Source organism: Strongylocentrotus purpuratus, unplaced genomic scaffold, assembly GCF_000002235.5.
Source record: "Strongylocentrotus purpuratus isolate Spur 01 unplaced genomic scaffold, Spur_5.0 spur5_scaffold_3, whole genome shotgun sequence".
Classification (NCBI taxonomy): Eukaryota; Metazoa; Echinodermata; class Echinoidea; order Camarodonta; family Strongylocentrotidae; genus Strongylocentrotus; species Strongylocentrotus purpuratus.
This window is the reverse complement of record NW_022145609.1, coordinates 14,727,424-14,743,276: the sequence shown is the minus strand read 5'-3', so window position 1 is coordinate 14,743,276 and position 15,853 is coordinate 14,727,424. Positions and strand designations below refer to the sequence as shown.

At 35.5% G+C, this 15,853-nt stretch overlaps 1 protein-coding gene across 1 annotated transcript in view; it reads left to right on the top strand.

Annotated features, from left to right (window-relative positions):
• The window catches only part of LOC575272 (serine/threonine-protein kinase stk11), a 49,626-nt gene extending 35,637 nt beyond the window's left edge, over positions 1–13,989 (top strand). The window contains exons 6-9 of the mRNA XM_775685.5: positions 4,619–4,746; positions 6,413–6,470; positions 7,641–7,837; positions 8,340–13,989. Of these exons, the coding sequence (XP_780778.1) occupies positions 4,619–4,746; positions 6,413–6,470; positions 7,641–7,837; positions 8,340–8,464 (508 nt within the window). The 3' untranslated portion in view covers positions 8,465–13,989. The remainder of the gene's footprint in view (positions 1–4,618; positions 4,747–6,412; positions 6,471–7,640; positions 7,838–8,339) is intronic.
• The last annotated feature ends 1,864 nt before the right edge of the window (positions 13,990–15,853 follow it).

Genomic DNA, 15,853 nt, shown 5'->3' with positions numbered 1-15,853 from the left:
TGTAAGTGAAAGGACAAATGAGATGATGTGGTGCATGATGGGAAGGCATTGTGGGAAGAGAGATACGAAACACTCCTTGTTGGGAGGAAGAAAAGGATAAAGAATATTTTCCATTATCATTATTTGACTTTTTTTTTAATTGTGGCTCCTGTCAACTTATTTTGTTTTCATCTCTTGAAAAACTTGCACTCTTTTACCCTTGTACAAGTCGATAATATTCAGCTAGATTATTACAGAAAAATATACAAGTTCTCAAATGAAGATTCACTATTCCAGTATTTTCTTTTCTTTTTCCCCCTTTTTTTTTACAATAATGCAAAACATACATTGTATGATTTTGTAATTTTCATACGTACAATGATACTGGTACAGTTCATGTGTTGTTGGAAATTTAACAGACTCTTTGCCTCTGGGTGCAAATCAATGCTTCAATGTGTACAAAGTATATTCAATCTCAAGATATTCTCTCGTACTGTTTCTATCATCTCATTTGGTTGTCTACCTCCTCTATCCCTCCCATTGTTCTTCAGCCTCACGCTTTTTTGAGGCTGTTTCCCTGGAAAAAGATGAAGTAGACCCCAGAGTTACTTGATGCGAGGAAATCAATCACACGTCTGGCTGGCCGCTGTGGTTATAGCATTGAATACTTAGAATTGTGACTAGGTACTTCTCATGCATGCACATAAGTAATGTTAACACGACAGTGTGTAAGCGTAAAGTTTATGTGTAGGTCTTGGTTTTAAACTTTGAGGTAATATATTGTAGTTGTGGACTGTGCAGACGGCGGACACACTCGTGGTTGTGAAAGTTACAAGAAGTCATCTCTTTAAACTTTGAGGTAATGTTGTAGTTGTGAACTGTGTGATCGTATCGTTAAGATGATGTACTTGTAAAGGGTTCTCACTCGGAATTATGTGCAGTGTAGACGTAATGGACTTTGAGGTTACGCCAGCTTGTAGTTAAATCTAATGCTTTCCCCAGCTTGTAGTGTTAAAACTCTGACCACTCATTGTTTCATTCCTGTGTGAATCTTCATCGTCGTTTATAGTGGATTGTTATTTAAAACTTTGGAGTTTTACAAACTTAACTTTAATCTACAACAGTCCCTTATGAACATCGCTATTGTAATGTAGCTCAGGTTGGTACATGTAATAGATCTCAGAGAACATTCACCTCAAGACCACAGAAGACATTATTGACATCTGATATGTCTGGTGTTACTACCCTAGATTAGGTTAAGGAGAGGGAGTGGGTGTGAGAGGATTAAGAGGGTGTGATTTAGAGAAGATAAATGTCTCTATAAAACATTAATTATCATCCATAGCTCTTCCTCTTTAATAGGAATGGCGTTTTCTGAATTCATAATTTTCTTTTAAAGAAAAAGAAGCGTTTATTATGTAGGCCAATTGAAAAAAGCATTGAAATGTAATGATATTAAAAATCTTATCGCTTTTGATGACCTTTATGAGGACCACAAAAAAGTTATTTCAAATTATCAGACCTTGAAACAAAAAAGTGAATTCTTTGTCTACCTGCCCACTCATCCTATTCTTAGTAATAATAATCTTTGCGTGAAAGGTCATATCGACCCCACAAACAACCAAACAAATATAGATTGAGAGCAGGGCAGATACAATATAACAAGGGAAGGAGCACGAGTAGTAATATGTCTTATGATTAGGATTTAATACATTTGTCACAAATTTTGACATTATCTGTCTTTACTTACTGAAGAGGCGCTACCAAAATAGCCTGAACAGAAATGTCAATAGGAAGAGTACTTTTCTATTATTCATACCGAACATGCGATAGCGGACAGTCGTCGTTGTCGGAGCCGGAGGCGAAAATGTCAGATTCAATATTTTGCATGCTCCGTGAGACATCAGTGAAATTTGGAGGTGCATGTCGTCAGAGAACCAGGCTAAATCAATACTCCTGCTTGGAGAAGGAAACCAAATGATGTTGTACACAGAGACACATGTATGTAGTAGATGTACAGGGGCAGATGCAGGGGCTCATAAGAAGGGGGGGGGGGAACTTTTTTTTCCTAGATTTATTTCGCAAGAGGGAGGGGGAGGTGGCCCCTTCATGTACAGCAGCTGATGAGAGATTTGAAGAAAGTGGTGACGAAAGAAGGGTTGGGGTTACCAAAATTTAAAATAAATTGCCCAGTTTTCCATATTTTTGTTTTTCCTCAAAAGGGGAGGGGAAGCCCTTTCAGCCCCTCTCTCCTGAATCCAACAATGTACAGGTGTACATTAAATATTAGTCTGTGGCTTGCTGAACCTTAAGTTTTGAATATATTCTGGTAAATTGGAATGCATTGGTTCAAATTCCCCTCTCCCACACGTCTGCAGACTACTAGGCTGCAGGTACAGACTCTTATTTTACACTTTTCCACAATTCATGAAGCCTTGAACGGATCCTAGATTTTTTGTCTCTGGCTATGGCAGGAGCAGGTGCAGTACAGAGCCTATGCAGTAGGCCTAAGCTGTCAGCCTAGTTTCACAGTGCAGACACTGTTACTCACTGACAAGAGTTTGTGCCTTCAAACTAGCAGACTTCATGCAACTGCTACAGGTACATAATGCATGTAGATAGATGCAGATATAGAAAAGTGAAGTGGGTTGATGTTGACATCATTCCAACTTGATTGGGAACGATCATTGCCATGACGATGTGTAGGAGTCTCTCATTCATACTTTAACGCTCAGCTCATGGTAATAGACCGTGGGGGGTTAATCACTCATATCTCTGCATACTCTGCATTACATGAGAGTGGGTATATAGAATCTTTACTTTACATGAAATGTAATTTAGAAAGGACAATTTAGTTGTAAAATAATACTTCTGGGTTTCTAGGGAGTATTGTTCCTTTTGTCTTTTTAGTGCTGAAACAATGCAGCTTGGTGAGGCTTTATAATGTATATAGGGCTAATATTCCTTATCTCAAATCACTGGGTTTTATGTTTATAATAAGGGTGCGTTTATGCTTCATTTTGAAGGCAGAATGAGCGATTTGAAACGCTCATCGTAAACGCTCATCATAATCGCAGTTCCACGGTGTACTGTTTATGCTCACTTCTCTGGCTCCTCCGGGCATGATTCTGGCTCTGCAACTGGATTCGCAAACCTGCACTGCGCATGCTACGTTGACCCCATTTAAATGCGTTTACAAATGATTGTGCGTTTATGCTTCCCCAGAATCGCTGATCCAAAACGCACCTTTTTGTGAGTTTACGATCGCTGTTTTTCATTGAGCATAAACGTACTTTAAGTTATACGTGATCAAAACACTCCATATTTCCAGCTTTGACTTATTCAAAGTAAACAACGTGATTAGATAGATTGATTGTAAGAATAATAACAAACTTGTGAAGTGCATTCTTCTGTATGGCTATGTTGTGTCTAGGCAGTCCTTGCTTGTTTGTTGATAAATACTGATTGCCCAGGCCCCTCCATTCCCCTATGTGTCTATTTGCACAGGTATTTTAAGTACGTGCATTGGCGATTGGAATGAAAAAGTTCATCTTAAAGGGATAGATGACCAGTCCACTCGGTTTGTGCATACATACACATGTCTTCAGTGGAAACATCTACATGTATATAATACTACAGAAATATCTACTGTATCTGCACAATGCCTTACTTCAAGAAGTTTTCTAGAAAAAAGCAATGGTAACCTTGCGCAAGACTGCTTGGAAAGTTCTTACAGGTAGTGGTAACAAAATTGGATCAAACTTGCTCAACAAAAGAGACATAATAGCCCAGGAAAGAAAGAAAAGAAAAAGAAAAAAAAAAAAAAAATCATTTTTTTTGTAGATGTAGGACATTAAAAGGGAGGCATATTGACAAAAATACAGTTTAACAATCATTAAAAGAAAAAAATAACAGAATTGATTTCAAAAAATGAAATAATTGGTAATACATGTATAAATGTGCTGTCAAAATCAGAATTGTCTTGTAGGTAAATTGTGAGGTCTACAAGTAATGGTGATACTAGTTTTCATTGTGGATCATGAAAATGCATGTGAAGAAATTGGAATCTTGGTATTCTCTCCAACATTGGTTTCAGTACATTTGTCATAATAATGTGTGACTCATCTCTGTACTCGTGTCTGCATTATTTATGTGCTCCATTGGAATGCTGTATTGGCATTTTTCCAAGCCGGATTCACAGTGCTATGCCGCTTTTGTATATCGTGGATTAAATTGCACAAGGTGCAAATTTTGTATTGTCTTGATTATTTGTTTTATCTCAAATAATTACTCCCTGAAAAGTAACATATTATGTACCGTATTTATTCAACTGCCTATTAAACGACTTAATAAATTATTAGATTTTTGATACAGATTAAAGTTCATTTTTTAAGAATGTATAGATTTTCCTCGCAGCAAATAGAATAATTAACATCTAATGAAGATTCAGCATTCTTCATATTTTTGTAATACTTTTAAAATTGAACTCAAGTTTTTTTATTTTTGTTTTAAATACAGTTTCTTTTGAGAGATGCTTCAAAGAAGTGTTTGCCTCTCCTGGTTAAAACCAATGTTTATGCATTTACCTCCAATTTTCTTTTCTCCTCCCCCCTTCTTTCTTACCTTTTCCTCTGTGCAGATATAACATTGTAACGGGTAAGTTCCCTTTTGAGGGGGACAACATCTACAGATTATTTGAGAACATCGGGAAAGGCGACTACACCATTCCTGCTGACGTACCACCACAACTCACTAACCTACTAGAAGGTAAGCAGGATAATTAACCCCTTTGCCTACTGGAACCCAGTGGTTACTGTACCTATGGAAATAAGAAATTTCAGTGGTCAACAGGTTCACATTCATTTAATCGGACTTATGTGAAAGGTACTATGTCCCATTTGCAGCCAACATGTCATGTATGTCCTTTCTGTGAAATTAAAACGTTAGCAGTGTCCTAGTATTCAAATTATGCAAGGAAACCCCTTTTCTTCTTAGACTTCACTGTCGGACACTGTTCTTCCTAGACTTCACTGTCGGACACTTAGTACAAGGGTCTGAAAATCAAACTATTACTTAAGTGATTGTAATCAATAATGTCGATTTGAGAACTAATGGTCGTTATTTTCCCCCTTAAAGACATTTTCAAGCCCTTTAGTGTTGAGGGAAGTTCTAAATTAGTATTATCTTTCAAATGCCCTTGGAATTTAACCTTTTCATTTTTTGGGCCTGCAAATGGGACATACAGGCTGTAGTACATAGTAAGGTTTTATGTCACACACTCCAGTGTTAATTGCTCTACGGTCAATCATCATCATCATTAGTGATCTGTCCAATCATAGGTAACGTGACCCTATCAATTTCTACAAGTGGTATCTTGATCCAAATGATACAATCTTGAGCCCATATCTCCATTTCTTAATATTTCTCCACATTTTGCACGTGTGTGAGTTTCACAATATCCTACTCTAACTGAATTCCAAACTTCAACCCTGGACCCAACAGTTCAATTCAATTCAATTCAATGTTATTCTTTCCACAATTCGATATACCTAATGCTATGTACACTATACATAACACTAACCCTGACCCTTACCCTTACCCTAGAAGATAAGGTAAGGATAGGAATAATGGGCTAATCTGGCATCAGGGACAAATGTAAAAGGGACCCAGTGGAAAATCTTGGCCAAGTTACATAATTGTGTGAAGTTTTGCATTAAAGACGTCTTTGAGAACACAATATTTGAGATCATGTGATAAGAATTAGTGATTGATTACTATTAAAAACGTAATGTTGAAAATTCCAAGAGGTTAATTATTAAGAACATGAAATTTATAGCTATCCATGGGTCTGATGCATACATGTAGGTGTATAGCTTGCACTCCAGCTCATGAAATGTCATCAGTGAGCGATGCTGGGGATCCCCTAGTGCCAAATTAGCCTGATCCCATTGGATTTAATCAGAATAAACCTGGATTAACATTATAGCTCACTGATTTATTGAATGCCAAGTTTCATATACCTCCTTTGTCCCTTGATGATTACTATAATACTCTTTTAACAAAGTGAGTGAACAAAGTTAAGTTGTGGTTGAAAATGAGAAATTCATTACATATTTCATTTCATGGTGACAAGATTTTAGTTCGTCTAATTTTGATTCATTTATTTTTCATTCGCTTAAATGATCTGGAGAGCTCTTCATTACTTCTCGGAGCTAAATTTTCAATGGCTTCCATGGATGTTTTGCTCAATGTACATGACCATGCTGTAGCTACAATTAGTAATCTCATCCCTTAGTATGACTTGCATAGTTTTTCAGGCCCAGTAAATGTAAACATTAGCAGGAGCATGCAAACAAACGGGACATGTGACACCGATTTGAATCTTTGCCAAATCACCTAATCTCAATATTTTGATATCCTTGATAAATTGCAGGTATGCTGTCTATAGATCCTGACACCAGGCTGAATGTGCATCAAATCAAGGAACATGTGTAAGTTATTGTCTCTTGTGTGTACATCTGCATCTTTGAAATCATGTCTCAGCTTGCTTCAATATATACTAGGGGGGGGGGGGGGGTATATAGTTTTGGAGCAATCAAACTGTGATATTCTATTTTAATGATAATAATAATAATAATATCGTTTTATTTACCCAGGGTAGCCATTTCAGTTATGAAACTGCTCTTCCAGCAGGCCCTGCATAACATAATATGTTATGTCTACCCTTCTCCAATCTAATATGCTGAACGCCTAGCTAGAAGGCAGAAGGTCCCATTGTTATTATAAGTCTTTGGTATGACTCTGCCAGGGTTCGAACCCACGACCTCCCGTTCATGAGGCGGGCGCTCTAACCACTGAGCCACCATGCCCGGTATTTTTCATTTGGGAAGAGAAGGAGATGCACTCTTTTTACAGTAAACAAAGACATTTAAACATAATGGAGAAGGAACAGATTACACAGAGAAGGGAAGTGAGAATCAATGGGTTGATGGGGAATAGTATAATATTCAAGTTATTATAAAATACAGAATGAGAGAAAAATATATGACCTTAATTCATCCAGAGCACATGTGGCATTTTTTCATTATGCCTTTTTCACTAATTACAAGGCCAGTTTCAAAATGTCAAACCCTTAGGCAGGTGTAGTCCTGCAATGTTCCTATCTTGTGTGTTTGTGCCACTGACAAACTAGTATATCACTGAAAGTGTTGACATTAAAGGCCAAGAATGATTTTACTTTCTTTATTATTTTAATTTTGTTCTGCACTTGAAGTGGAACACCCTTCCACTTGTCATAAGAAAATCCTTATCTGTTACTATCTATGGACCTTTTGCTGAAAACCAACTTGGTTTTCAGAATCCTCAAAATTGATTGGTTGTGTATCCCCAAAGTGTATTCTAAGGAGCTTTTCAACTAAGTAGAGTATAACTAGAACTAGAACTATAAGCTCAAGAGAGATTACCAACACTTCTTTTCAGGACTACACACACTCAAGCAAGAAAGATTACCGACAGTCCTTTTCAGGACTCCTTAATCCTTCCCCCTCTCTCACATGGTGCAACCATAAGCCTACTGTAAAGTAGAGTATATCAACATAGTAGCTGTGCTATATATACATGTATGTTGATCTTATTGCATATTTTCATCATTTACAATGTAGATGGGTGAGGAAAAAACATGACTTGGTTGGAGAGCCAGTCCACCTTCCCCTCCTCCCTGATAGCTGTGACGAGGTACGGAGCATGACTGTAGTACCCTACATAGAAGACATGTTCAACCCGTGTCCGTCCGAGGATGGGAGTTATTCAGACGAGTACTATGAAGACAGAGAACAGTACAGTGCGCAAGCTTCTCAAGGTGGGTAATATCAGTGGTAAGGGAAGAGGGGGTGGGGAGAGAGACAGAGAGACAGAAAGTGAGAGAGAGAGAGAGATAGAGACAGACACACACACACAGAAAGAGAGAAAAAGAGACAGACAGACAGAAAGAGAGAGATAGAGAGAGAGAGAGAGAGAAAGACATAGACAGACAATGGAAGCACAAAGAGAGACACAGAGACCAAGGGAGACAGAGACAGAGGGTGACAGAGACAGTGATGTAGAGAATTTAGAAAGAAGTGGAAGAGACAAAACAACATATTGTGGGTTTTATATGGAAAACATACTTTGCAATAAACAGGCAAAGATAATTTTAGAAAATGAGAGAAGAATATGGTCTGCTGAATACAGACTCCATCTTGAAATAAGCTAAAATACAAGATTAATTCTGTCCAAGTTGTACTCAAAGATGGCTATCCTATCCTAACAAATTGGTATTCAATACATTCTTGATGCCCCTTCTTGTTCCTTTTTATTGATAGATGCGCCTCAGATTGTTGTAGAACCCGATGAGAGCTCAGACCCCAGCCCTGAGGCAGAGGAGCCTCAGAAAGAGAAGAAAATCAGCAGGGTGCGGAAACTCAGTTCTACCTGCAAACAACAATAGAACATTCCCACCTCATCCCCCTACAAGCTGTGTCTCTATGCAGGCATGTGGATCGCTCCATTGTGTGATAGGGGTGGCAGTGTGTTTAGCTGGCTGTGGTGATGGTCAGGCCAGGACAACATGGATTCCTCTGTCAAATGATGGGAAGGTTTTCGTTAATGTGCCGAGAGAGGATTTTTCATATTTGCAAGTTTGATGTCATTTGAGTTTTATTTTTCAGTCAAAGAGTCATCATCTGCGATCAGGAATTCTTTCGATTTACGAAAGAAGTTTGTGGAATTCCTTCTCGAAGAGAATTGTGTCCAGGCCAGCAGAGTATCGGGAAGCGAGGGAGAAACGCTTGCAGAGGAAAGTGGGAACACCCAGAACTAATTATATCCATCCCACCCGATGTACATAAATAAAAGTATATGCATCATTGTAAAGTAGTCAGTTCATTTGGTGCATGGGTAGCTGTATGGGTAACTTAATTCTACATAATACTATCTGACCTTTGAGAAAGTTAAGTCGACAAATCAAAGTAGGGATATATATACATTTTTCTAAATCAAGAAAATTATATTTTCAAAGTGTGTTTAAACAGTATGGTCCATTTTAAAGTGTGTTTAATGACATACTAGTGATTTAATGTGTGTGCCATTTTTGTATCAAGGACTCTTAATGATTACCATTGATATGCAAGCTTTGTTTTCTTTTTGCTCTCATGATTGAGACATGACTGAACTTAATTGTAGTTAATCTGTTAAATAGAATAAATGAAAGGCAGCACTTACTGGTGTAGATAATTGCTTAATCCTTGAGTTGTGACGTCAGACACCAACTTGGCTGAGACAGAGTTCTTGGTTTAATGCAGGGTTGGCTAATATCCCATTTGGCATGATATCATATTACATTATAACCTAAAGAATAAAATTCAGCCCTGGACTAAGGTCCCTTTAGAGCCTTTTTTGATGGAGGAAGAATGGAAGGCAAAACTTTGCGTTTTGATAGGTGCACATGATAAGAGAATTGGGTCCTGTTTTACATTGAGTTACAATTGATTCGGTTGTATTGCGAGTCCACCAATCAATCACAAAGTTACAAGTTCCTATCTCTTTAGTACACAGTTGTGATTGATATGAAGTTGTGATCAATTTTGAATTAATGACAGCTGTGTATAAGGTAGGGCTCTGATATTGTTTTTTGGGGTAGGGATTGAGTGCTAAGACAAACATTAAACCTAGACAGCTCTCCATCAAGTCTTTCTCATTTTTTGATAAAGAAAACGAGAGAGGATCAATTATTAAACAACTGAATTTTTTAAATTTAAGCCCCCCCCCCTTCCACGCTACTCCTTATAGATATATAGTCATAGCTTTAGTGAATTAGAATAAGACTTGTATGAGCATCCAGGCATACATGTCGTTAACAGTGTGTTTATAGTCAATGTACAGTAAGTAAATCATCATAAAAATACAGAGGATTGCAAAGATGTGGATTATGATTATTTTTCTACTGTAAATTGTAATTTTTCTGTCTTCCTTTCAATGATTTGCCTTTTGTGTAAGAGTGTGAATGCCGCCCTCGTTGTTCAATAAATATGAATTTTTGTTAAAAACTAGGCCACCAAGTACTACACTTGCGCTCTGTCGTTCAGAAGGAATACAAACAGCTTCATGCTTGTCGAATGAAACTCGAAAGTAACTATAATGCACTTTATTTGGGGGGAGATTGTATTTGTACTTTTTGAAGAAAATTTAGGAGAAGTACAGTAGAAGCTCGTTTGTTGGAAACAATTCAAACACAGTATAGATTTAATCAAGCAACACCTTTCTGAAGGACTTTGTATATCCTTTACAGATGTACTCCATTTGAACTGCACTCTTTGCTAAATGCATTACTTTCCAAAAGATCAATTCCAACTTGGTTCTTCCCTGACCTGGTGATCATTTTCTCCCAATCTGTCACAGAGCAATAACAACTACTGCATGTTGATGCACTTGGCACATAGGTTTGGACACCATGCTACATCTACCTTTTCACTATATCTTATGCAGCCAAAGGAACCAAACCCCTTTGTTTTGAATATATGGTATTATATTTTAGCACAAATAATGCATTCACTTTATACATGTAGTTAAACTTTCATCCTTCATTGCGCATTTATTTAGAATACTTAACCCTCAAACCATTTTACACAGCGTTCTATACATATTAGGTAACATTAACTTTCATAAGATTTGCATATTAAAAGCATGATGACATTGTATAAGGTAGAAATTGAGAATTGGGAAATAACATTTGAATGTATTTACTCATATTTCTGTAACCTTTCACCTTTGATAGTCAAAGCAAGTTCACATGCACTTTTCATATTTTGTTTAACAAAGTATTGCCATTTCATTTACTTGTACAAAGTTACTTTCATTCCCATTTATACATAAATCACTTGGCTTTGACTCTTGTATCTCTCAAGACTTTTGATTGTATGGACCGAAACTTTTTCAAAGCGCACACCACTGGAATCTAGTAAACGATCAATATTGACTGATGTTGTCATAATTTAATTTCTGCATCATAAAAGTAGTTTTAGGTGTCTGAATAATTACAAAGAACATAACTTGAATACTTGCTAAGTTTAATCACAGCTTCTTATAGTAAATTTTACTCATGAAAATGTGCAAGAAATTTGTAACTTTTCGCACATGTGTCAATAGTAACTTTGGATTGGACCAAAGTAAATACATACTCAATTTATCAGCAAACATAACGATACTATAAAGGATTTGGAAGCATTTGGAAGACGGCTTGTGTGCCATCTACATTCTTGAAAGGTTTCATTTGTGTGTGTATATATCTCTCTCTATATATATATCTATATATAAAAAAAGAACTAAAAATGTTACCTCTGTACACAACTAAGTTGCAGAGTATGCAATGTCACAACAATGCAAGTTTGTAACATATCCCATTTCCTCTCTTTCATCCTAAGAAGAAGAAAGATTTTGTAGTTCATGCTCATCGTGTATTCATCTTTAATAGTCAAGGAGCATGTTTTTTGTATAAGTGATAAACTACGGTAAAAATGCATGGTCGAGCATCTAATTGCCCCAGTACTAACGTGTGATGGAAATTGAAATTGAGCTTCTAAAGACTACTGGTATATAATGTGCAAGTAGAGAATGTGAATTGTTTGATAACAGTGTTAATTATTCTAGCAAAATCAGTCTGGACCATTAAAGAAAGTAAATATCCTTTTATGACGAATTTCGTTCATGAGGGGATTCGTAAACGAGAATATTTTGGTATGACGTAGCATTTTTCTAAAGAATGTCCAAATTTTTTACCATTGAGTAAATGAATAAAGTACAAGGAGTGACATGTGTTCATTTCATGTGTTCATTTCAGAGGAACCATTCTACATACCGTATCATACTCATGTATTTAAGCATGCGCTTGATTTGTTAACCAATCTCTAACAGGATTCATGTCATTAATGTGCCAAAAACTGAAGTGAAATTCCATTTTTGTAATAGTATCTGAAAGTCATAATAGGAAGTTGTACATTTGGTCTTTAATACAGGAAGTACAGCCACTTATCTTTCTCTACGATTATTAAAGCTTTGAATATGTTCCAGAGTGGTGATAGGGAGTATACCACCTGCCCTTTGCATTTACAATATGTTGATTGGCAAGCAACTTTTTGTGTGTGTACTAGAATTTTTGGAAATATTGATTATTTGGTCACAGTCACAAGTTTGAAATAGCCATTTCTGTAGCACCCTGACTTTTACTAGGCTCTTGAGTGTGTAGCATTCAACATGAATAATTAGGAGATTTCTACCTGGCAAATATCGTTTGTTTGGAAATCCTTCTTGATCGAAACTAGGTTAAAACTCCATCTTTGTTCATGAATTTATTTGATTTATTTCTGCGCAGCAACATGCATGGTGCAGTACTTGGCACAATCTACACTCGCTTGTTTTCTAACACTGTTTCTTGAATAGGTACATGAATTTAGTCATTGCATTTTGCCTGACTTGTAAAGTGCCATCTATGAGCAGCTAATTTACCTGTTTTACTTTGCTCCTACCCATAGTTTGTTAAGTGCAACCAAATAGGACTTTAATGTCATTGAATATGTAGAATATTTAATAAGATGGTTACTATTATTGTATGTGTTTATCTTTGATTTTGCTTTAATGTATAACTTTTTTTGTTTGTTACTTCTCTATTTACTCACGTGTAATTGGAATTTGTCCAAATGTACGATAATCTAAGAACTTGACTAGCTATCCAAAGAGAACCATTATATATTTTCTTTTTTGTTATGTGTATATATTGTAACATAATCTTTGATTGGTTAAACAAATTTACATATTTATCATACGTCATCATATGCCTGGCAGATTGACTTTAGCAGAGAAAAGAATCGCTACCTTCATATTGACTTTATTTTATGTATAAAGCAAGAAAAGGTTTCACAAAGTAAGGGGTAATTTTCAGTTGGAAAAAAAACAAAAGGGGTGCGTATGCATACTATTCCATGAAAAAGGTTTTCATGACTTTTCAATATGTGATTTCATATGTACCTGTGTTTTTTTGCGAAAATAGAATACTTTTTGAGAATATGTACTCAATAATCCAAGAATAAGGGTGTATTTACAGCCCTCTTTGCATTCTATTTAAAGGTATATTTTGTGGGCAATGCTCTTGAAATTCTGTAAAACAGAGTCAATTTTCGACTGTGCCAATGATCATGCATTATGCCTCTGAATGTGAAGTGACATCACTGGGCAAATGTAATAGCTGTGTGTTTGATGATCTACTCTGCTGATGCCATTCTGTTGGGTACATGATGACGTTTGTAGTAAACCATGTGCTCTTTTCCTTTATTGATGTTATAAACAAAAAAATATTGCAAAACAAAGTGAGGAAAATATGTAATTATAGTGCAAATGTACAGAGAATATGAGAAACAGTTTGAGATTTCCCTGAACTTTTGAAGGGGAATCAGTAGAGATGATATTTGTATAAATGTATAGAGAGAAAAGATTGTATAAATGTTGATATTGTGAAGTGTTTGTATAAATTCTTTACGTGTGTTGTACAAAGTTAATTGATATCGTATCACCATCCAATGGTTACAAGTGTGTGATGTCTCAATTGGGGGAATAAAGAGTCTAATATGTTTTCTTAAAAGTAATTTCTTGTTAAAGAAAAGTTGTGAATGTATTTCCCCAAAGATAAGTTGAAGTTTGTGAATTTGATGTTGTTCGCTCTTTCTGTAGTTGCAAGAAGAAAACAAATGATAAAGAAGAAGATATTTTACAGGAGCTTATAAAGGCTTACCGTTCTTTAATAAATATTAACTTAATACTTAAAAGAGTACATACTCAAACACTGACTGACAAATATAGTTTCTATTTTAAAATGTGTTTTCTTGTTATAAAAGCATAGTTTAAATACACAAAAATATTATCCAGCTTTATTTTCCCTAAATTATGCAGTAGGCAATGTAATATTTTGAAGTGAAATGCTTAAAAGATACTTTGAAATGTACTTTCATTTTGGACCAAAGAGGTTTTTTTTCCTTGAGTACCGGTATTAAATTCTTTCTTAACGAAGAAAAGGGACAAAATATTTCTTTTTTTTAATGATTGTTGAAATATTGACTTGCTTTCTCAGGGAGATAAAAAGTCAGATGGTGGTTTTTCTTTATAATCAATTTAAGGATATTCTGGTTATGTCTCCCCTTTGTAGAGAGTACAACCGATTATAAGCATATATATTTGTGATACATCCTATTTGGCTTACTGTGAAATACATTAGTACTTTAACAACCTGGGGGGTGTTTCACAAAAATCCTAAGTTGACCTTATCTCTAAGTTGGACTTAGCAATTATGGAAAGCCGTTAGCATCTATGAAAACATTTTGTAAAAGTTATTTTAAAAGGCATAAAATGTTGATTCAAATCATTTGTATTCCTATTATCATGGATATTTCATGTTCTTGAGGTGGAATTTATAAAAAGTCTAAAATACTTGATTTTTCGCTTTTTAATATATTTTATTTTAAGGCTACAAATGGCTCTCCGTAATTTTTAAGTCCAACTTAAAGTAACGTTTGACTTAGGATCTTTGTGAACCCCCCCTGAAGTTTAAATGAATTATAAGTGGTAGAGGCACATATATTTGTCATTTATATTATCTACATGTTACACACCAACACACATGTATGTATACCATTAAACCCATGTATCCCTTGTAATTTCATAGAGTTCTGGTTTGTTGGGAGGTGGTTAGTTTTGCATTTTTTTTTACAAACAGAGCGTTATTTTACAAAGATATGTTATCATTTTCAGAGAAACAAGCACAACTTACTGTATATTTTCTTGTCTAGCCAAGTTCACACTTAAGACTTTCATTTTGTATTTTTGATAGATTATCTGTTAGCATATTCACATCCTATTTTCTGTAGCTTGCCATATAAATATACCCATTTGCAGTGCAAATGATAAGTACACGGAACCAAAATAAAATGGGAAAATATAATGATTGATTTGAGGCTAAAATTTATTAATGTATTTGTTTGTTTTTAGAACAAGGCCTATACAGCCATAATAGCATTGGATCTATTGCATGTTGTTGTACTTAAAAATATCACTTTTTTCAACTTTGAAGCAATTTTTTTTTCTACACAAATGATCATTTCGGTTGATAGTAAATGCAAGAGTTTGAGATTTACCTTTTGACTTGCAATACAGAAAAAGTTTAAAAGTGTTTTGAAATAATTTCCCCTTAAACTATGATGAAGAATGGTATTGTTATGAGAAGTTGATTGTACATATTTGGATCTTTTGAGCAAGAAGAGATGTATATATTGGAATATTGGTTGTGTACATGTTGTGGAGGAATTGATGGGAGTTGCTACTGCCATGCGTAAGGAACCGAAGTGTTAAGTCCGCTCTTTCATCATTGATTATGAATTATGTTTGAGTTTATAGGAATGTTTGGTCAGAGAAGAGCAGTTTTGGATGCAGTTCAGGGTTTTGAACTACACTAGAAAGCAATCAGTGGCATACATACATGCGCAAGTACACATAGTCTATCTGTTTGGAGCCAGAAGGACGTTAACCCCACTTTAAACATATCATTTTACATTTAGTTAACGTCCTTTTAGCTGCAAATAGACAAGAATGGAAGGTGGACTGGTTGCATTAGGGCCTTTGTTGAATACTTTTAGATGTAAACTTTAATATGTCACATTCTCAAGAAATATTAAAATTGGGACAAATCAATTTTTCACATACTTTCAAAAATATTCAAAACTTTGTAAGGGTATGGATAATTTAGTTGTCAACTGGATTTCTTTATATTAAGACTGGTCATGCCAAAAATACATATCAT